The sequence below is a fragment of the Bubalus bubalis genome, chromosome 12, assembly GCF_019923935.1.
Source record: "Bubalus bubalis isolate 160015118507 breed Murrah chromosome 12, NDDB_SH_1, whole genome shotgun sequence".
NCBI lineage: Eukaryota > Metazoa > Chordata > Mammalia > Artiodactyla > Bovidae > Bubalus > Bubalus bubalis.
Genome location: NC_059168.1, coordinates 98611564 through 98634357, shown reverse-complemented (window position 1 = coordinate 98634357; position 22794 = coordinate 98611564). Strand labels below are relative to the sequence as shown.

Below are 22794 nucleotides of genomic sequence, written 5' to 3'. Positions count from 1 at the left end.
TCAAGACTCTCTCATCTTGGAAATGTTTCCCCAACTTGAAACAGGAGGGAAGGGGGCAGGGCACAACTTTTGAAAGAATGATGTCACCCCAGGACAAACCATAAACCGATTAGAATCAAATGGGTCCAAGATGGCAGACCTTGATCCTCAGTCAGCAAGCTAAATGACACACCCAGAGGTGCCATGACAGTTTCAAGGCACTGTAAAAGACCAAAAAGTGGGCAGTGGCCCAATTCCTGGAAATCTCCACCCCTTCCCCCAAATAGTTGGAATATTCCTCCCACTCATTAGCCCATGAAATTACCCAGCCCATAAAAATTAACCACGCCATCTTTCCGGGCCTCTGTACTCAGCCTCTGCGATGGCCCATACTCTTGTCTGCACAGTGTGTTTCTCTCTGAATAAATCCACTTCTTACCTATCACTTTCTCTCACTGAATTCTTTCTGAGATGAGACATCAAGAACCTGAGCTTCATTAGGTCCTGAAACCAGGTCTGTGATCTCAGTTGGAAGACTGTGGGATTTGGGCTCAGTTTAAGTTTCAGCACATGGGTTCAAGTCCCAGTCTGAGGTAAACGGTTTCAAACTGTCCTGCTCATTCAAGGTATAATACTCTCACAAGCACAGCTAAGCGTCTCTCTGTTCATTTATTCTCTCTTTTCTTTTCACAAATAAACCACATAAAACTTTAACCCTACAAAGAGAGAAAAACTTTAATTACCCAGAGGCAACTCTTATCAATATTTGAATCTATAGCTCTGGTTTTTTGTAAGAAACATATTGTTACAAAACCAGGATGCATGCTAAGTCACTTCAGTCGGGTCCAACTGTGTGTGACCCTATGATCTGCCACAATCCTCTGTCCATGGGATTCTCCAGGCAAGAATACTGGAGCAGGTTTCCATTTCCTTCTCCAGGGGGTCTTCCCAACCCAGGGATCAAACCTGTTTCTTTTATGTCTAATGCATTGCCTGGCTGTTCTTTACCACTTCCATCACCTGGAAACAATGTATATAAATTGCATTTTATAAGAACCTTATTATGCTGCAAACATTTTGCCACATTTGGGGGGAGCCTAGTGGGCTGCTGTCTATGGGGTCACACAGAGTCGGACACGACTGAAGTGACTTAGCAGCAGCAGCAGCAGCAACACTCTTAATGGCCACCTGAGACTGTATTCCACCTAGCACACTTAACTAAAGGCTCACTGTCCATTCTTTCTCAATATTTAGTGAATACCTGTTGTGTGCCATGACTTTGCTTGGAAATTTAGGCTGGCTGCAGGATCTTGCTATAATTCTACTGTGAATGAATAATTGCTGAATATCCTTGGCTCTCAACATCTGTGTGAATCTGTAATTGTTAATTCAAGAAAAATTACCAGAAGTAGGATTTCTAGATTAAAGAGGAGCCACACTTAAAGGTCAAGTTACCCTCCAATTAGGTTTTACCAATTTACACTCACACCTACTTCCTATGTTGAACTTCCCAATAATGTCCATTACCTTCTCTACTTTCTCCATTCCTAAACCCTCTGCAGGCTGGTTTTTGTTCCCACTACTCTACTGAAGTTGTTTGGGGTGTTTAATACCTTGGGTCACCCTTCTTTTCTTCTTAAAAATATTTTTTTTTATTTATTTGACTGCACCGGGTCTTAGCTGTGGCATGTGGGATCTTATAGTTGTGGCAGGTGGGACCTAGTTCCCTGACCAGGGATCAAACCCTGGTCCCTGTATTGGGAGCACAGAGTCTTAGCCACTGGACCACCAGGGAAGTCCCACCCTCCTCTTCTGGAAATAGTCTCCTTCCTTACTACGATAAAGCAGATTCTACTAGCTTCAACTTTATTTTATCTATTTATATAGCTGGGAAACCAAAGTGCAAAGAGGTGTCAAGTCTGAAAACAGGACATAGCGGTGTTTAGTCTTCATATCCAAGCCTCCTGACCCTCACAGCCTTTCTTTTTGAACATGAGTTTTGCATCCCTGGTGATGCTTGCAAACTTTTCTAGTGTTGAAAGGGCCTTACAAGGAGAATTTTGTCTGGTTCTACTTTTTTTCTAGGAAGAAATTTCTATTGCGTTATGTCTCTCCAGTGTCGCTAATCGGGCCTCACGGCCTTGACTTGAACTGAGTCCTAATGAGCACTCAGTCGTGAGGCGGTGCAGGGGAGCCTCTGATTGGGCGGGTTTCCATCACTCTGAGAGTTCAGGGACAGGAAGAAAGCAGCCCAGAGGACCTGGCCAGAGGATTCTTGCCAAGAAGCTCAGAACCGGGTCTTCGGGCCAAGCAAGGGTCTGTGGGGTCTTGGACAAATGTGATGTGGACTTTATGGGTGAGCTGGGTAAATTATTTTTTGGGACAATCCGCACCCTCAAGCGACATATAACATTTGATTTCTCATAAAGTTATTTTAAGGATTTATTAAGATCAACATATACGGTAGACACTCAATAACTGGTAGTTGTTCGAGTCTTTAACTTCGGTTTAAATTGCATTTTTTCTACGTTCGACTTCATTTGGGCCTTCCAACTACTCAACCCCACTCTGGATCCATATATGGATATTTAAAATCGCCATTCTATTGAGGCAGAAACCGAAGCTCAGAGACCGAACACTTGGCTTCGAGGTGGCCGCCAATTGGGACTCTCCTGGAGCGCTCGGCTACTCCGCCAGCTCGGCACCCCCAGACCCCACAACTCTAAAGCCCGCCGCGGCAGCAGGCTCCCGCCCTCTCTTCTGCGCCGGGCCGCTCGGCGCCATCTTTGAGCTTGGCACGGGTGCCTCGCTTCCGTACTTCCCTCCCCACCCCGAGTAGCCGCGAAAGCCCCAGGCGTGCTCCCTCTGCGGTTGGAGAATCCAAAAACTGGCAATGATTGTCGCATCATAGGAAAAGAATAATTTATCTCTTCTTCTCGGGTGTCGGAGCGTCCACTCTGACAAACTGAAAAATGGCGCCGATAGCCTCATCGCCCCAGCCTTCCGCTCTGGAGGCGCGGGGGCGAAGGTCGCGGCGGACTGCGTCGGCGCGAGGCGGGGAGGTTGGGGGTGGGGTGGGGCTGGCGGAACGGTCTCCATGGCAACCAGCGCTCAGCCCTGGCAGCTCGGCCTGGCGGGAAGCGCGGGAGCTGAGGCGCTGGCGACAAGCGGGACTGCGAGCACCGAGGGCCCCGAGCGGCCCGGGCCGCTTCAGGACGAGACCCTGGGCGTGGCGTCCGTGCCCTCGCAATGGAGGGGCGTCCAGGGCATCCGCGGGGAGACGGTGAGGGCGCGGGCGCGCCTCGGGGTGACGCGGCGGGAGGGCGAGGGACGTCGCGTGGCAGCCGGGCCAGGTTATTTTTATATTGTAACCCACAGAAACTAACCCTTGGGGGTACTCACGTCTCAATTTCCCTGGTCTTTGAGTAGCAACCAAAAGGGTTTTTAAAGACTCTAAAGACTCCAGGTTTTGAAGGATTTTGTGTGAACTGCAGTTTTTAGGCATTTCAAACTTTTACTTAAAAAAAAAAAAAAAAAAAAAAAGACCAAACTGCATCTTAAGGTCGAGATACGTTTTCTAGTACGTCGTTTAATCCAAAGCACACAAACGAGGTTGTCTGAAACGGGGGCAGGGCTCCTGAGGGGTCTGTCTGTGTGGACTTCGAGCACCGCTGTGTCCCTGGGGATTCCTCAGTCATCTGTGGGTGAGCTCCCTCCTGAGCTTATAGGAGGCGCTCGCCTGCAGGGGACAGAAGGTAAACAGTGCAGATAAGAAGTAAATACACAGTGTGTTAGAGGTGAATAGCTCCATGGGTGAAAGAAAAAGGGTGAGGGATTAGAAAGATTGGGTTGGGGAGAGAAAGGGTTGTTTGCAGTGGTTCCAAATAGGAAAAGGAGTACGTCAAGGCTGTATATTGTCACCCTGCTTATTTAACTTCTATGCAGAGTACATCATGAGAAACGCTGGACTGGAAGAAGCACAAGCTGGAATCAAGATTGCCGGGAGAAATATCAATAACCTCAGATATGCAGATGACACCACCCTTATGGCAGAAAGTGAAGAGGAACTAAAAAGCCTCTTGATGAAGGTGCAAGAGGAGAGTGAAAAAGTTGGCTTAAAACTCAACATTCAGAAAAGGGAGATCATGGCATCTGGTCCCATCACTTCTTGGGAAATAGATGGGGAAACAGTGGAAACAGTGACAGACTTTATTTTTTTGGGCTCCACAATCACTGCAGATGGTGACTGCAGCCATGAAATTAAAAGACGCTTACTCCTTGGAAGAAAAGTTATGACCAACATAAATAGCGTATTCAAAAGCAGAGACATCACTTTGGCAACAAAGGTCCATCTAGTCAAGGCTATGGTTTTTCCAGTGGTCATGTATGGATGTGAGAGTTGGACTGTGAAGAAAGCTGAGCACTGAAGAACTGATGGTTTTGAACTGTGGTGTTGGAGAAGACTCTTGTGAGTCCCTTGGATTGCAAGGAGATCCAACCAGTCCATTCTGAAGGAGATCAGCCCTGGGATTTCTTTGGAGGGAATGATGCTAAAGCTGAAACTCCAATACTTTGGCCACCTCATGTGAAGAGTTGACTCATTGGAAAAGACTCTGATGCTGGGAGGGATTGGGGGCAGGAGGAGAAGGGGACGACAGAGAATGAGATGGCTGGATGGCATCACTGACTCAATGGACGTGAGTCTGAGTGAACTCTGGGAGTTGGTGATGGACAGGGAGCCCTGGCGTGCTTCGATTCATGGGGTCGCAAAGAGTCGGACACGACTGAGCGACTGAACTGAACTGAACCCTTATTGAGAGGGTGATGTTCCAGCAAAGACTTGGAGCAGTGAGGGTTAGTCAAGGTTATTTGAGGTGGAACAGCCCGGGGAGCACCAAGGTCCTGCGGTCGAAGCAAAGCTGGTGTGTGTGAGGAGGCAGGTGGGGCTGGAAAGGAATGAGCAGGCAAGGATGGTCACAGGTGAGGTCGGAGAGGGTAAGGAGAGGCAGATCGAGTATAGGGCTTGCAGATCATTTTAAGGATGTTAGCTTTCCCTCAGTGAAAATGAGCATTGGAAGGGGACTGCATTTTTCCCACAGAGGAAACTGAGGCTTTGCTTTCCACACCAATGAGAGGTCCTGCAGAAGATGATTTCCTCACCAACACCAGTACCGGTGAGATTTCCATGAAGTCGTACCCTCTCTCCTTTTTTAAAATTTTATGTTTGGCTGTACCACACAGCATGTGGGATCACAACTTGAGCCCCTTACAGTAGAAGCTCGGAGTCTTATTAAAACACTGAAACACCAGGGAATCCTTAAAGTCGTAACTCTTGATTAACTCTTCAGGATGAAATGGTTGGATGGCATCACTAACTCGATGGACATGAGTTTGAGCAAGCTCAGGGAGTTGGTGATGGACAGGGAAGCCTGGCATGCTGCACTCCATGGGGTGGCAAAGAGTCGGACCCGACTGAGTGACTAAACTGAACTTGAGGACAAGTTTCTTGCCTCAGGCCAGCAGTCTGCAGGTCTCAAGCCAGATTTGATCTGGCTTCGGAGCACTTCCCACTTCATCATACTGGATAGAAAAGATTGTAGTTAAAAAGCAAAGGCAGGACTTCCCCAGTGCCCTAGTGGTTAAGACTCCTTGCTTCCAATGCAGGGGGCACGGGTTTGACCCCTGGTCAGGGAAGTTCCACATGCTGTGTGGTATGGCAAAAAAAAAAAGCAAAGGCAGTGGGTATTTTAGTTATTTCTGTTCATCTTTATTGAAGGTAAATGTGTAATTCAGATTCACTGGCTTTTAAAAATACTTGAAATAGCTCTTTATTTGCCAAAGATTCAGATTTTAAAAGAGTTCATATTGGGAACCACTGACTCCGTCAAACTTTTTACTTTTTTTTATTAAAACAAAGAATGAGATTGAGGCATATTTCCTTGTACCTATAATTTGAACCAGTAGGGCTCCAAGAACTGATTCTAATACTTGAGGTATAAAAGTTTTCATCATAAGGGGTGCATTTGAATCAATCTCTGCTGTTTTATTGAAGTGTGTGTGTGAAAGTCACTCAGTCGTGTCTGACTCTTTGTGACCCCATGGACTATACAGTCCATGGAATCCCCCAGGCCAGAATATTGGAGTGGCTAGCCTTTCCCTTCTCCAGGGGATCTTCCCAACCCAGGGGTTGAACCCAGGTCTCCCACATTGCGGGCGGATTCTTTACCGGCTGAACCACAAGGGAAGCCCAAGAATACTGGAGTGGGTAGCCTATCCCTTCTCCAGGGATCTTCCTGACCCAAGAATTAAACTGGGGTCTCCTGCATTGGTAGCAGATTCTTTACCAACTGAGCTATCAGGGAAGTTTTATTGAAGGGGATTCTTAATTAAGTCTTAAGAGTATTGGGAGTTCCCTGGTGCTCCAGTGGTTAAGACTCTGCCTTTCCACTGCAGAGGATGCGGACTTGATCCCTGGTCAGGGAACTAAGATTCTGCAACCTGCCTGGCATGGCCAGAATAAAGATTCTAAGACTGTTGAAGGGGTCCAAAGAAAGAGTTAATTTTCCAGATTAACTTGTTTCTCTTTATAAAAGTTTCTGTGTCCAAAATTTATTTGATTATTTATTTTAAATATTTCTTAATTTGGATGTGCTGGGTCTTAGTTGTGGCACGCCAGATGTTGTTTAGTCACGACATGTGAACTCGAGCTGTGGCATGTGGAATCTAGTTCCCTGACCAGGGATTGAACCTGAGCACCCTGTACTGGGAGCTCAGAGGGAAGGACCACCAGGGAAGTCCTTGTATCCAAAATTTAGGAAAACATCTGGATAAGGAAAAATTGGAAATAAAAACCACCCCATCTCATTTTCCGGCAGTTTGTTTTATACCTGCTCCCTCTCTGTTTTGTCTGTGTTCCTCCATTTTTTTTTTTTTTTTACAAAAACGAAATCACACTGTGCATGGTATTTTGTAGACCCACTTTTTCACTCATTTACTGTAACTTCATTTTATTTAACCAGTCCCTTTTGATGGATTGTTTCCAATTTTTCTCTTATCAGAACCCTGTGATGAGTGTTTTAGCTAAATTAAAAAAATTTTTTTATTTATGTTTTAATTGAAGGTTAATTGCTTTACAGAATTTTGTTGTTTCCTGTCAGATACCTTTAAGAATCAGCCATAGGTACACCCATGTCCCCTTCCTCCTGAACCTCCCTCCCTCCTGAACCTCCCTCGCCTCCCATCTCCCTCCCCATCCTACCCTTCTAGATTGTTATAGAGGCCCTTAGCTAAATTTTTATATGCAGCTTCTTTTTTTTTTTTTTTGCAAGTTCTTTTGGAAAAGCCAAACGTGGTTCTTTGCTTGGCCCATGTAGTGATGCAGTACTGGAGTGCAATTTTATGTTCCAGTGATGGATTTTTGGTTGTCGTTGAAGTATTAGTGATCTTTGGCTTGATTTAACTTTTACTGCTTTATCTCTAAGAGGGACAGGGTCCTTGACTTTGGATTCAGACCTGGCTTTGAGTGCATGGGGACTCTTTGGGGACTTGGCCTTGGGCCAGTCAAGTAATCTGCAAAGTGGGTCTTGTTAGAATACTTATGTGGGATTAAATGAAACTGCTAATAAGAAAACAGTTTGAGACTGATGCCCAGTACTGTTCAGGTTTGGAGGGGCTCACGTCTAAGTGTTTGAGATGAAGGGCTCCTAATCGCTTCGATCCTGGTCTCTGCTTTTTCAAACTTGGCTGGCACTGGAATGCCCTGGGGAGTCTTGAAAAATATGAATATCTGGTCCCTACTTCCAGGGATTCTGGTTTAATTGGTATGTGGTGTGACCTGGGAATCTGGTTTTATAAAAGCTCCTCAGGTTATTGTCATATGTGGCAAAACTTGAGAGCCATTAATATAATCCACTCTCCTTTTCAACAGCGTTACCTTTCTGAAGCCTATTTGAATCCTGTCAGAATGTAGAGTGGGGGACTTCCCTAGTGGTCCAGTGATTAAGACTCTGTTCTACCAACACAGGGGGCACAGGTGCTATCTGTGGTCAGGGAACTAAGGCCCCAGATGCCGTAGGGTGAGAAAAAAAAGGATATAGGGTGCATTCTTTCCTTGTGGTAAGATGCATACACATTTTACCATATTAAAGTGTACAGTTCAGTGATGTTAAATACCTTCACAACATGCAGCCATCGCTACCATTTAGTTCTAGAACTTTATCAGCAGATGCATTCATTTTGGGGCATTCAGGTCTGTCTCTGGCCTGTGAGCTCCCAGAGGGCTGGGAGTGGGTCTTGTGTACTTTTGCATATCCCAGAGGCCTCCGGGAAATACTGAATGGGATCCTTTTCTGTGTCCTGTCATCCACAGCCTGATTCTGCCGGATTTCTCCCCTCCTGCTTTGAGTTAAGCTTGCCAGCCTGTCGGCTCCTCCCTCTCCCTGGCCCCGGGGCTGCTTCCTCCGTCTGGGTTCTGTACCAGATGACACCCCCTGCTGGATGTGTTTGTTTTTACCCTGAGGTTTGGCCTCTCACAGGTTTTCAGGAATTAGATTTGTGGTGCTCAACCTTTTGGAGTTTGCTAATAGTTTTGATACTAAACATTTTTTTTTTTTCAAGACACATGTGAAGACAACACCAGAGTAGCTGGCACTAATTATAAGTCAAAGGTGTTGAGGCATAACGGCCTCCCAGCTTCAGTGAAAATGTTGATCATTGCCGTCTTCATTGGTTGACTCTCAGCTCCAGGTCACCCTTTGAGTAACTGTTTGCCACCCTGCTATCCGGACTTCCCTCATAGCTCAGTTGGTAAAGAATCTGCCTGCAGTGCAGGAGACCTGGGTTCAATTCCTGGGTTGGGAAGATTCCCTGGAGACAGAAATGGCAATCCACTCCAGTATTCTGGCTTGGAGAATCCCATGGACAGAGGATCCTGGCATGGGGTCGCACAGTTGGACACAACTTAGCAACTAAACCACCACCACCCTGATATACTCGAGGCAAGGTCAAGTAGAAGGAGGTCATACCCTGAAGTACTTTGATATTGGTTCTGGGTTCAGTTACCCCCACACTCTTGGAGGTCTCATGTGAGTGAGACAGGAGAAACGTAAACGTTCATGTTGCATCACAAAATCCACTCGTTTTTTTTTGCTGTGCTGCGAGGCTTGCAGGGCCTTAGTTCCCTGACCAGGAATGGAACCCGGGCCCCCGCAGTGACGGCGCCAAGTCCTAACCACCGGACCACCAGGGAAGTCCCATCAGTTTTGTTTATTTATTAAACTTTGGCTGTGCTGGGCCTTGGTTGCTGCTCGCGGGCTTCTCTAGTCGAGGCGAGCAGGGGCCACTCTCTCGTTGTGAAGCACAGCCTTCTCATTGTGGTGGCTTCTCTTGTGGAGCGTGGGTTCTGGGCTCATGGGCTTCAGTAGTTGCTGCGCATGAGTTCAGTTGTTGTGGTGGGCTTAATTGCCGGAGGCAGGTGGAATCTTCCCCGGCCAGGGATCGAACCGGTGCTCCCTGCACTGTATGGTGGATTCTTAACCACTAGACCACCAGGGAATTCCCATCAACATTGTATCCGAGATATTCCCATGGTACAGTTTCTGCTAGTTAACATCAGAATGTCTCATAGCGCATCACATTTTGTTGGTGTGCTGATAAAGAGGTGCTGAATTAGGTCAGGAACCATCTCAGCTCCCATCACGCCGAAGTATCATCAGGTGTGTGTACAGGACTCAGAAAGGGAAGGACATGGAAAGACTGGGAAGGGGGACTTCTGGGAGCCGTGTTCATACTGGCAGCATTTCTCAGCCCCTGGCGAGGAGCCCTGTCTCACCCTGTCCTCCCCAGCTGCCCCACTGTGGGGCCAGCCCCCTTTCTTTGGGCGCTCTTAACACTCGCCTGGTGCTCAGGCCCAAACGGGGAGAATGGGGGTCGGGGCCCTGTTGCTGTCCTGTAGGTGCAGGCGCCTGGCAAGCGGCCACACGAGGAGAGCCTCTCGTGGGTGACAGGAACCTCAGTCGTATAGGAGCCCTCGTTTGGTAAAGGTTGGCCGTGTCCTCCAGAAAGGGAGGAGGCTGTGTCTCCTTCCCTGATGTGACGTCTGTCCCTCTGCTCAGCTAAATGGGGGACAAGGAACTGGAGACGGGTGGCAGGGTGGAGAGAAGTGGCAGCTGGGGAGCAGGCTGCCTCCTGCCAAGCGCTCCCCGCAGACACGCATGCGTCCTTTGATCACGGGACACCTTGGAAGGTGCCCCGCTGGAGAGGGCTGCGGTCAATGGAGGGAGAGAGGGGTGTCCTGCTGCCCCAAGTGAGACCCAGGTCCTCAGATCAAGGCGGGGGTGGGGGGCGACGTGAGTGCTGTCTGCACCTTGAGGGCAGAGGTGATGGACTCTGGGCCCTGGGGTGTGGCCGCAGGAAGCATACAGATGGGATCTGAGTACCCACCCTGTGGCATTACCTGGGGGCTTGTTAGCAAAGACCCCATCCTAGACCAGTGAATCAGAAGCTCTGTTGATGGGGAGGAGGCAGCAGGTTGTCCCTTAGCCAGCCTCCTGGTGGTTGGACCCTGCTCAGGGAGCCCACCCATCTAGCGTGGTCTCTGAGGTCCTCTTCCACTGTGGAGTCAGGTGTGCAGCTCAGGTGTGTCGGGAGGGTGGAATGAGGGGCCGTGCGCTCCATGTTAGCTGGTGGTGGTCACTGCCCAGGCAGCGAGGGGCTCGGCCTCCAGCCACACAGCGCCCCAGACCTCTGTCCTCTCTCTATGTGGCTCTGTGTGTCCTCAATTTAGAACATGTCTCTTCAACCTCTACATTAACAGGTGTTAAAAGGGGTGTGTCTCACAACTGATGTGTATACTTAATACAGTTTCCTCCTGAAGAGCTGTTACTAAATAATTGGTATGTTTTATAATCAGTAGTCAAGGAGATCTGTTAATAGAAGGTGTATATATATATTTAATTTCTTTTTATCTGGCTGTGCTGGGTCTTTGTGGCATGTGAACTCTTCACCGAGGCATGTGGGACCTAGTTCCCTGACCAGGGATTGAACCCGGGGCCGCCTGCCTTGGGAGCATGGAGTCTTAGCCACTGGATCATCAGGAAGTCCCTAGGAGGTATATTTGTAATAAGAAAAGTGACTCTCTTCTACTCATGACCTTGAAGTTTTCCCACTGCCTGTTGACACCACGTGAGTGGGTTTCTCTGGCTGGACAGGGTTACTCCCTGTGGGTCATCCCCACCCACACCACACCAATTGGGTTCCTCCCAAGGAAGATGGGCTGGAGGAAGGGGACGGTCGTCAGGCAGACAGAGTGAGGAGTGGTCCTGTTGCCCAAGGATAAACAGCAGCTGCGGGTGGGTGAGTGCCTGGGCAGTGGTACTGTGAGGAGAGCTGGCTGGTGACTGCGTTTCAATCTCGTTCTCCAGAAAAGTTGCCAGACGGCCAGCATTGCCACGGCTGAAGCATCCGTGCAGGCCCGGAAGCATGTGGATGCTGAGGTGCAGACCGAGGCCCCCGAGCCGGTCAGCCTGCCATCTGTGCCTCGGTACAACGGCCCCCAGCTCGCGGCCTTTCTCCGGAAAGTGGAGGCCATGGTTACCCGAGAGCTGAACAAGAATTGGCAGAGCCATGCGTTTGACGGCTTCGAGGTGAACTGGGCCGAGCAGCAGCAAACGGTAGGGATGGGCTGGTATGGGCCTGGGATGCCTTGGGTTGTGGCTCTAGCTCATTTTAAGTCCTTCTTAACAGCGTGCATGCCAAGTCACTTCAGTTGTGTCTGACTCTTTGCGAACCTATAGATGGTCTCGCCAGGCCCCTCTGTCCATGGGATTCTCCAGGCAAGAGTACTGGAGTCAGTGGCCCTGCCCTCTTCCAGGGGATCTTCCCCACTCAGGGATCGAACCAGCATCTCCTGCATTGGCAGGCAGGTTCTTCACCAGTAATGCCACCTGGGAAGCCCCGGCCCACCAAATAATAGGAACACCAATAACAACCATAACAGCGTTCACCAAGCTCTTTTTTCCAGATATTAAGCTAAGAAGTCGCTGGGCTTCCCTGCTACCCTTGGTGGTGCCTTGTTACTTCCATTCACTGCTAGTAGGCAGTAGAGGCAGGGTTTGAGGCTGGACAGTCTGACTCTGGGTCTTATTTCCTTGATCACTCAGCTCTGGTTCCCCAGGCACGCTCTGTGCCAACTCGTTGATCCTTCTAGACAGCTAGTTCTTTCCTGATCTCCATCTTATATTTATTTTTTGTCCACGCTGAACAGCCTGTAGAATCTTAGTTCCCTGACCAGGAGTCTAACTCAGGGCCCTTGGCAGCGAAAGCGCAGGACTGCCAGGGAATTCCTACGATCTCCATTTTATAGATGAGATTCAGAGAGGCTAAGGGACTTGTCTGCAGTCACACAGCTGTAACTGGCTAAGCTGGAGTTTGAGTCCCAGTCTCTCTGGTTTCACTTTTGCGCTCTAGTGACTTCTGCATTGCCAAGCCTTTTCTGGTCTTGAGGCAGAGCTCAGAGCCCTGTAAACGCAAATGTCCAGTTGGAGTCACTGCTTTGAGATCAGGAAGCCTCTGAAGGAAGGCGGGCCCTTGACTTCTGCTCCACCCTGCTGTTGCCTGTGGACAGGCTGCTGACTGAGCAGTAAAGGCTTTTCTTATGCATTGTTTTCTTCCTTGGAGACGAGTAGTTCTGTATTCAGAGGTCATAGCCCTTCTCTCCCGCCCTTCCTCTTCTGTTTCTGGATATACAGCTGCCCTGTTCCCACCAAATCGTTGATAGGTTTGGGAGAGTGGATTTGTTTGAGAGAAATCCTCAAAATCCTTCTGAAAAACAGTTGCCAAGGCCACAGTAAGTATGGACTCGTCTTTATCTTTTTAAGTGGAGCACAAGAAGAAGGTCATGAATGTTAAAATCTGGGCTCACCTGCCCCCTTTACAGTTGCATTCAAAGAAGGAGAGCTGTTGGTTATTTATTTATTTTTTTTGTATGTGTCTGAGTCTTAGTCGCAGTGTGTGGGATCTAGTTCCCTGACCAGGGATCAAACCAGGACCCCCTGCATTGGGAGCGCGAAGTCTTAGCCACTGGACCACCAGGGAAGTCCCAAGGGCTTGTTCTTAATTGTTAAGGCTTTTCCACTTTTCTGTGCGCTGGTTTGGTCCACCTGTATATTACTCTCCTCCTTTAGAAAATACACATGGTGTGATGGTCCTCTTCGTAGGGCAGCAAAGGAGACGCAGACATAAAGGACAGACTTTTGGACACAGTGGGAGGAAAGAGGGTGGGATGATTTGGGAGAGTAACACTGAAACATTCACGTTACCATATGTAAAACAGACAGCCAGTGGGAACCCAGAGGCGCTCTGTGACAACCTGAAGGGGTGAGATGGGGAGGGAGGTTCAAGAGGGAGAGGACAGGGACTTCCCGGTGGTCCAGTGGCTAAGACTCCGTGCTCCCAATGCAGGGTGCCAGGTTCCATCCCCGATCAGGGAACTAGATGCCACATACCACAGCTAAGATCTAGTGTAGCTAAATAAATAAAAATAAATTAAAAAAAAAGAGAAGGGGGACATATATATGCCTATGCCTGATTCATATTGGTACATGGCAGAAACCGTCACAATTTTGTAGTTATCCTCCGATTAAAAATAGATTTGCAAAACAGGAAAGATAAATACTCGTTTCTGATTACAAAAGCACTACACGTTCATTTTAACAAACGGTCATTGCAAAAATACGGAACGTGCACTGCGAGTGGGAACGCTGGTTCAAAGGCCTTTCCCATTCGACACTGGCACACCGCGCTGCGGCTGCTACCTTTGCCATCAAGAGCGTCTTAGACCAAAGTGGAGACCACTGTACAGGCTGCGGCCTTCATGCTCAGCAGAGCTTTCCCTGTCAGTTCGTGTAGGGGAGGCCCCCAGACACCCCAGAACCTGTGTGACGTGCCACTGAGCAGACAGGCAGCCTTCCTGGGGTCCCCGTTGGTGGACATCCCAGCACAGCGTTGCTTCTAGAAGCATATCTTCCGTAAGCAGTGGCAGGCGGGGGGTTAGGCAGCACCCCCTGGGTGGCCGTGGGGCGTGTGGGCCTCTGGCGGCCCTGAAGCTGCTTTCCTTCTTGGGTGCTGGGCAGAGGAGTAGCCCTTTCCAGTTTTGCAGCTGTGTGGCAGAGCTGAAGCGAGGCTGTCTCTCTCACTTTGGTTTTCTTTTGCTTGGATTTCTTGATTCTTCCTCCCAGTGGAATCACTGCGTTGGCTGAGGCATCAGGCTCTTCTGTCTCTACTCCAGCTGTCAGGGTGTTGGCCTTGACATTTCCCTGCTGTCCTTGGCTGTCGTAGCCCCGGAAAGGCTGAGCCACTGCTCCCAGTGGAGTACTGCGCCTTCACAACTGGAAAATCAGTGACGACTTGGCCGAACACTTCGGAATGAGAGATGGGGACGAGGCCACCTGGGGGCACCCCTGGAACCTCTGACCCTTTGCCTTGTCCTGGCTGGCGCTTGTGTGCACGTGTGGCTCAGAGCGGGTGCACTGTGGCCGGTCTTGGGGTCTCTTCAGAAGCAAAGCCTGCTCTGTTGTTGTCAGGCTGCTACATAGACTTCACCTGCGTCCTTTTTATTCATTTATTACCATTTTTATTTTATTCATTTATTTGGCCATGTGGTATAGCTTGTGGGATCTCAGTTCCCCAACCAGGAATTGAACCTGGGCCCCCAGCAGTGGAAGCGTGGAGTCCTAAACACTGGAGCACCAAGGAATTCCCTATTATAATTTTTTTAAAAATGAAGTATAGTTAGGGATTTCCATGGTGGTCCACTGGTTAAGGCTCTGTGTTTCCACTGCAGGGGATGTGGGTTGGATCCCAGGTAGGGGAACTAAGATCCCACATGCCATTTGGTGTGGCCAAAAAAAAAAATCAAAGTATAGTTAATGTTATATAGCTTCAGATGTACAGCAAAACGATTCAAGTTTTCTGTGTGTGTGTGTGTGTGTGTGTGTGTGTGTGTGTGTGTATAGTGAAAGTGTTAGTCGCTTAGTCATATCCGACTCTCTGTGACCCCATGGAGTGTAGCCTGCCAGGCTCCTCTGTCCATGGAATTCTCCAGGCAAGAATATTGGAGTGGGTAGCCATTCCCTTCTCCAGGGATCAAACCCAGGGTCTCCTGCCTTGTAGGCAGATTCTTTACCATATGAGCCACCAGGGAAGCCCATGTACATAAATATACTCAGTTTTATACATATATTCAGTTGTATATATATGTATAATATGTATATAAATATACATGCTTTTTGTTTTCAGATTCCTTTCCATTATAGACTCTTGTCCTTTTTAAACTGCTGTGTGATGTTTCCCCATACACTTGCATGGAGCCAGGTTTGTTGAGGGATGCTTTGCACGCAGGTGTATGCGTGCTGTGTGCTGTGTTGGGTCTTGGCAGACACCCACCAGTGAAGGCGCGGAGCAGCCCATCTTTCTGTCCCTCTGCCTTCTCATCTTTAGATTTTAAAGGGTACTGATCGTTGCAGTTATAAATGCTGTTATGATACATAATGCTTACAGTTTATTTTTTAATACAAACTTTTATTGAATTCATAAAATGTGAGTAAACACAGGCACAGATCACAAGTGTTCAGGCCCATAATTTTCACACAGCACAAACAGTCGTGGAACCAGAACCCTGAGAGTTTTTCTCATGCCCCCTCTGCCTCCTGGCCCCACTGCATGGCTTTGTTTTAAAAGGACAGATTTGTTGAGGACTTCCCTGGTGGTCCAGGGGTGAAGACACCATGCTTCCACTGCAGGGGGCACAGGTTCAACCCCCAGGTGGGAAACTAAGATCCGAGTGGCACAACCAAAAAATTAAAAGGAAAAAAACCCAACAAATTTATTGAGATGTAGTTTACAACCCATATAATTCACCCATATAAATCATTTAAAGTGTGAAGTGGGTTTTAATATGTTTCCAATAGGGGCTTCCCTGGTGGCTTAGACGGTAGAGTGCGCCTGCAATGTGGGAGACCTGGGTTCGATCCCTGGGATGGGAATATCCCTTGGAGGAGGGCATGGCAACCCACTCCAGTGTTCTTGCCTGGAGAACCCCTATGGACAGAGGAGCCTGGAGGGCTGCAATCCATGGGGTCACAAAGAGTCGGACATGACTAAGCGACAAAGCGCACAGCACAGAGAGATGTAAGCTTTGCCATAATCCATTTTAGGATATTTTCATCACTTCCCCCCAAAAAATTCATATCCACTAGCAGCCACTCCCCATTTCCCCCACAGCTCCTGGCAGCTGCTCACCCCCTTTCTGTCTGTAGATTTGTCTCTTCTGGACATCTCAACGTAATGGACTCATATAACATATGATTATATAACTGTGTCTGCTTAGCAGAGTGTTGTCAAGGGTCCTTGTGTCGTAGCGTCTTTTGGGATGTCATTCCTTTCCACGGCTGAATCGTTGCCCGTGGTGGGGATATACTACACTTGTCCGTCAGTCGCTGGATGTTTTGGCTATCGTCAATGATGCTGTGACCACTTGTGTACAAGTGCTCGTGTCGGCGTGCTTGTTTCAGTTCTCTTGGGATGTCCCTCGGAGTGGAATTGCCGGTCCATGTGGTAACTCAGCATTTTGCAGAACTGCTGGGCTGTTTCCCACGACGCCTGCACATTCTGCATTCTCACCAGAGGCGCACAGTGCAGCTTCTGACAGAGTTCGGATTTTTTCCATTGGATGGTTTCTCTATTTGGGGTTATGAGATCAAGAAGGATGAGACTTTGCGCAGGAGTTTTGGCCTGTGGTGCGGAGTAGCCCCTGGAAAGTGTACCAGACCCTCACCGTGGCCAGGAGTGCTGGCCTTCTTGTTAGCTGCTGCTGACAGCTGTGGGCTGAGCCACAGGGTGCCTGAGCTTTAAAAAAAAGTGTGTGTTGAGATAAGAAGAGATGGCAAGAATACACAGAAGAACTGTACAAAAAAGATCTTCACGACCAAGATAATCATGATGGTGTGATCACTCACCTAGAGCCAAATATCCTGGAATGTGAAGTCAGGTGGGCCTTAGAAAGCATCACTACGAACAAAGCTAGTGGAGGTGATGGAATTCCAGTTGAGCTGTTTCACACCCTGAAAGATGATGCTGTGAAGGTGCTGCACTCAATATGCCAGCAAATTTGGAAAACTCAGCAGTGGCCACAGGACTGGAAAAGGTCAGTTTTCATTCCAAACCCAAAAGGCAATGCCAAAGAATGCTCAAACTACCACACAATTGGACTCATCTCACACGCTAGTAAAGTAATGCTCAAAATTCTCCAAGCCAGGCTTCAGGAATATGTGAACCGTGAGCTTCCAGATGTTCAAACTGGTTTTAGAAAAGGCAGAGGAACCAGAGATCAAATTGCCAACATCCTCTGGATCATGGAAAAAGCAAGAGAGTTCCAGAAAACATCTATTTCTACTTTATTGACTATGCCAAAGCCTTTGACTGTGTGGATCACAATAAACTGTGGAAAATTCTGAGAGAGATGGGAATACCAGACCACCTGATCTGCCTCTTGAGAAATCTGTATGCAGGTCAGGAAGCAACAGTTAGAACTGGACATGGAACAACAGACTGGTTCCAAATAGGAAAAGGAGTACGTCAAGGCTGTATATTGTCACCCTGCTTATTTAACTTACATGCAGAGTACATCATGAGAAACGCTGGACTGGAAGAAGCACAAGCTGGATTCAAGATTGCTGGGAGAAATATCAATAACCTCAGATATGCAGATGACACCACCCTTATGGCAGAAAGTGAAGAGGAACTAAAAAGCCTCTTGATGAAAGTGAAAGCGGAAAGTGAAAAAGTTGGCTTAAAACTCAACATTCAGAAAACTAAGATCATGGCATCCGGTCCCATCACTTCATGGGAAATAGATGGGGAAACAGTGGAAACAGTGTCAGACTTAAGTTTTTTGGGCTCCACAATCACTGCAGATGGTGACTGCAGCCATGAAATTGAAAGACGCTTACTCCTTGGAAGAAAAGTTATGACCAACCTAGATAGCATATTGAAAAGCACAGACATCACTTTGCCAACAAAGGTCCGTCTAGTCAAGGCTATGGTTTTTCCTGTGGTCATGTATGGATGTGAGAGTTGGACTGTGAAGAAAGCTGAGCACTGAATAATTGATGCTTTTGAACTGCGGTGTTGGAGAAGACTCTTGAGTCCCTTGGACTGCAAGGAGATCCAACCAGTTCATTCTGAAGGAGATCAGCCCTGGGATTTCTTTGGAAGGAATGATGCTAAAGCTGAAACTCCAGTACTTTGGCCACCTCATGCGAAGAGTTGACTCATTGGAAAAGACTCTGATGCTGGGAGGGATTGGGGGCAGGAGGAGAAGGGGACGACAGAGGATGAGGTGGCTGGATGGCATCACTGACTCGATGGACGTGAGTCTGGGTGAACTCCGGGAGTTGGTGATGGACGGGGAGGCCTGGCGTGCTGCGATTCATGGGGTCGCAAAGAGTCGGACATGACTGAGCGACTGGACTGAACTGACTGAGATGCACCTAACATGAAATGCACTCCCGTGACCATTTTTCACCTGTGCCGTTATGTGGCATCCAGGATACTCACATTGTTGGGCAGCCATCACCCCTGTGCCACTCCAGGAGCCAAGGCTTTGGAGATTTTGTGTGGAACAGACGTGAGTACAGGGTCCAGCTCTGACCTGGAGCCTGATGTCCGTGTCAGTTCCCAAGGCTCTTCCTTCTGGAAGCATCCTGTTAGGGGGAATGATGGGATGCAGGCTCCACACTGTCCCCGGGCTGGGCAGTGGACTTGAATCCTTATCGGAATCGGGAGCCCCACACCTGTGTCTGCTTTTTGCTACCCTGCTGGGTGGCTTTGGGATTCGGAGTTGGGGATGGTTTGTCTCTTGCAGGTGACCTGCCTGCATACACTGAGCTACCCCCCAGCCCAAGGACAGGGTCTCCACGTGACTGGTGTCTCCTGGAACTCCACTGGCTCTGTGGTGGCCTGCGCCTATGGCCGGTGAGTGGCAGCAGGGGTGTGTGTGGGGCGATAGGAGGCCCTGAGACCCTCATCTGAACCCGTCTCCCCATCTGCACAGAGAGGGGTGGGCCCAGAGCTTGCCCTTTCTGGGAATCTTCCTTCTCAAGGCTGCCCGAGCCTTGGGTTGGCAGGAAAAGTCAAGGAAGGTTCTCCCAGTGCCCACTATCAGCAGCGGGCTGTGAGCCCTGGGCCTGCCTCGTCTCTCCCAGCCTGCGTCAGACATGCCCAGCTTCCTCCCCCTGCCACATGTGGCCCTGTGCCTGGTTCCTGGAAACCCTTTTCTGGGGAAAGTCATGACCTTGGGGTGCCATATAGGCGCCTCTGGCACTTGGGTACCCAGCACAGTGTCTATGTGTGATGGGACAGAGACTCATCTGTGTTGGGGTGAAGTGGGTCAGGCAGTAGGAGCAAGGTGGGCTGGGGTGGTGCGGGTTGGGATGGAGCCCAGGCCATGGGCTGAGCTAGTACTGGTGTGTCCCCGCAGGCTGGATGACGGGGACTGGAGCACGCTGAGGTCCTTCGTGTGTGCCTGGAACTTGGACCGGCGAGGCCTGAGCCCCCAGCAGCCGTCGGCGGTGGTGGAGGTGCCCAGCGCTGCCATGTGCCTGGCCTTCCACCCCACGCGGCCGTCCCTCGTGGCAGGTGAGCCTTCCAGCCTGTGTCTCTGCTCTGCATCCCGCAGCAGGCGGCCGAGGCCCTGCATTTGGCCCTCAGCCCCTGGTCATGGCCAGAAGCAGGGACCGCGGGGTGTCCTGAGCCCTGGGCTCGGGTCGGGACACTGGGCATGGAGGAGGAGGCAGGTCCTCAGCTGAGTCTTGGGCGGTGCGGGCCACACGGAGGTACAGCCTGGTCAGGACGTGAGGCTGGGCGAAGCAGGCAGTCTCGGGGCGCTGACCATAGTGATGTGCGCGCTGGGAAAGGGGGCAGGTGAAGCTGGAGGAACGGCGGGTGCGGGCAGGGTAGAGCAGCCTGGTGGTGGGGGAGCTTCCCGGGGTGGGCACCGCTGGATAGAGCGGGCAGCCTGGGGACCAGGACTCTTTTTGAGGAAGCAGCCCCACATCCTAGCGCAGTGGGCAGGAGGGGGTGGGTGCCCATCCCCAAAGCGGGGCTGTTGGCTGTGGGCGGCTCCCCACACCCGCTTGGCCTCCAGGTGGACTGTACAGTGGCGAGGTGCTGGTGTGGGACATGAGCCGCCCCGAGGACCCACTGGTCTGGCGCACGGGCCTGACGGACGACACCCACACGGACCCCGTGTACCAGGTCAGGGCAGCGGCCTGCCGGGCGGGGCAGGAGGTAACCTCCTCCGGAGCCGGGCCTTGCCGTCTGGGCGTCTGCTCCACAGCGCGGAGCAGGGGAGGGGGTGCCCACTGGCCACCATCCAGGAGGAAGGTCACCAGGGAGTCAGCGCTTGGCCAGCTGCCTCTGGCATTCTTGGAGCTCCTGGGTCCGGAGTCACACTCACCCCCAGAGGGAGCCCCCTGGGCCGCTGGCCGCCTCCATGGAGCCCCGGCCGTCTCCATGGAGCCCCTGTTGTCCTGGTTTTCTGCCGGGACTTGGGTGCACCTCGGAACCCTCTGGGTCTGCCCCCTGGTGGGTCAGGTGGCTCCCAAGCCTCTGCAAGAAGTTTCCCTTTTTTTTTTTTCTTCCTGGAAGAGAAGGGGAAGGTCGTGTGGAGGCTGACAGCTGGCCTTGCCGGGAGGTGGGGCAGGTATCCTCTCGTGACCTGGCTCCTCTCCCGGTCGCCCAGGTGGTCTGGCTCCCAGAGCCCCGGCACAACCACCGCTTCCAGGTGCTGAGCGTGGCCGCTGACGGGAAGGTGCTGCTCTGGCAGGGGGTCGGGGCCGGCCGGCTGCAGCTGAGCGCAGGCTTCGCCCTGGCCGTGCAGCAGCTCCCCAGGAACACCAAGCTGAAGAAGGTACAAGGGGTGAGGCTGCCAGCCCGTACATAGGCCCACAGGGCAGCGCTGGGCCGTGGGACCCCCGAGCCAGTGCGCCTTGGGGGCGGGCGGGTTGGTGGGAGTCCCCGAGGGCCACAGTGGTCATGCACGTGCCCCGGGCTCCTTGGGGACACCGAGCAGACTCCTCCCCGCTCTTCCCTGCTGTTGTTTTCCTCCGCAGCCTTCCCGTGGGGAGACTGAGGTGGGCACCACAGCGGTGGCTTTCTCCAGCTTTGACCCCAGCCTTTTCGTGCTGGGCACAGAAGGCGGCTTCCTGCTCAAGTGCTCCCTGACGGCAGAGGAGGCCGCTGTCACACGGATGCCCAGCTCTGTGCCCCTGCGGGCCCCAGCGCAGTTCACCTTCGCCCCCCACGGCGGCCCCATCTACTCTGTGAGCTGCTCCCCCTTCCACAGGTAGGGAGGGCCCAGAGGGCCTCTGGCACAGGGAGGGCGGGGGAGTCCCACTAGGACTCAGAACTGCCTGAAGAACCTGCAGTCTGCCCTGGGCCTTCCCCACTGAGCTCCAGTACCCAGAGCTCCTGTGGTTGGCTCCAGGGAATGGGCTCCTTATTTTCGGGAGCCCACCAGCCCACTAGGAGTCCGGCGGAAAGGCCCCAGCCACACCTGGACCCCCAGCGCTCACCCCTCGCCTGCCCTGTGTCCCATCTAGGAATCTCTTCCTGAGTGCAGGGACAGACGGCCACGTCCACCTGTACTCCATGCTGCAGGCCCAGCCCCTGACCTCACTGCAGCTCTCCCACAAGTACCTGTTTGCTGTGCGCTGGTCCCCGGTGCGCCCCCTGGTGTTTGCGGCTGCTTCTGGGGAAGGTAAGGCACCGGCCCCAGGCTTGGATCCACTGAAGGGACATGAGCCCAGCGCGTCCCTGCAGCTGTGGGCTGGGGAGGCTGTGGGCAAGGGTGCCTTCCCTCACGTGGGACGGAGAGCTGCACTGAGTCACAGCCTTCTCACGTATTTGGGAACCGAAGAGGCTCAGAGGCTGCGGCTCTGGGCCTGTCTCACCCCACGACTCTCCCTGAAGGTGATGTGCAGCTGTTTGATCTCCAGAAAAGCTCGCAGAAGCCCACAGTTTCAGTCAAGCAAACCGAGGATGAAAGCCCTGTCTACTGTCTTGAATTCAACTGCCAGCAGACTCACCTCCTGGCTGCTGGTGATGCCAAGGGCACGGTAAAGGTGTGGCAGCTGAGCAGTGAGTTCACTGAACAGGGAGCCCGGGAGACAGAGCTCCTGGACCAGCTGGCCTCGGAGGTGGCAGCTGAGGCCAGCTGAGGTGGGGACGCTACCTCTACGCTGTGTGTTTCTGACGGAAGCTGAATGAAGACGTGACAAGCTTTTGGGGGAGTCAAGTCATTTATTTGTCTTTTACATGAAAACTGAGGGAGGGCGAACAAGAGGGGAACTAGCTGGCTGCTCAGATTTTTCTGTAGTCGGAATGGGGCAGCCGGCCTTGAGACAGGAATTGGGTCCCCACAGCAACATGGCAATGGCGACTGGACCTAAAGCCGGTTACTGAAGCACCGTTTTCTACTAAATCTTAAACCAAGCTAAGCAAGTTAAGGTTACACTGGAGAGCAACACTGTCTGGAGTCTTTTTCTTAAGAGCACAGAGAGGAGTTGACATGCAGCAAGGCGACGGTAGGGCAAGCAGTGTGGGCCAGGCTAACCTAGGAGCAGAGGATCAGTTCACGAAGAGCGAGCGGGTAAACTCGACGTAGTCAAAAGCAGTGGGGAGTTCGCGGCCCTTGCCATCCACGTAGGGCTTCATGTGGGAGACGCAGTAGTCGGCTTGTTCCCGAGTCAGGTTCTGGAG

General features: G+C 51.0%; 2 protein-coding genes across 11 annotated transcripts in view; one reads left to right on the top strand and one right to left on the bottom strand.

Moving 5' to 3' along the window:
• The first annotated feature begins 3061 nt into the window (after window positions 1-3061).
• On the top strand, window positions 3062-22318 carry DYNC2I2 (dynein 2 intermediate chain 2). 2 transcript variants are annotated; one of them, XM_006065351.2, is made up of 9 exons: window positions 3062-3262; window positions 11400-11648; window positions 18899-19008; window positions 19514-19671; window positions 20180-20289; window positions 20777-20944; window positions 21147-21379; window positions 21636-21793; window positions 22006-22318. In XM_006065351.2, exons 1-9 carry the CDS (start codon window positions 3077-3079, stop codon window positions 22251-22253), a joined length of 1620 nt encoding a protein of 539 aa, XP_006065413.1. In that variant the 5' UTR covers window positions 3062-3076; the 3' UTR covers window positions 22254-22318. The 2 variants fall into 2 exon arrangements, with proteins under 2 accessions (XP_006065413.1, XP_006065414.1); XM_006065352.3 differs by lacking the exon at window positions 3062-3262 and adding an exon at window positions 4728-5153.
• The window catches only part of SPTAN1 (spectrin alpha, non-erythrocytic 1), a 58483-nt gene continuing 58004 nt past the window's right edge, over window positions 22316-22794 (bottom strand). For all 9 annotated transcript variants that reach the window (XM_044926419.1, XM_044926417.1, XM_044926421.1 and 6 more), the window contains one exon: window positions 22316-22788. In XM_044926419.1, the coding sequence (XP_044782354.1) occupies window positions 22663-22788 (126 nt within the window). In that variant the 3' untranslated portion in view covers window positions 22316-22662. The remainder of the gene's footprint in view (window positions 22789-22794) is intronic.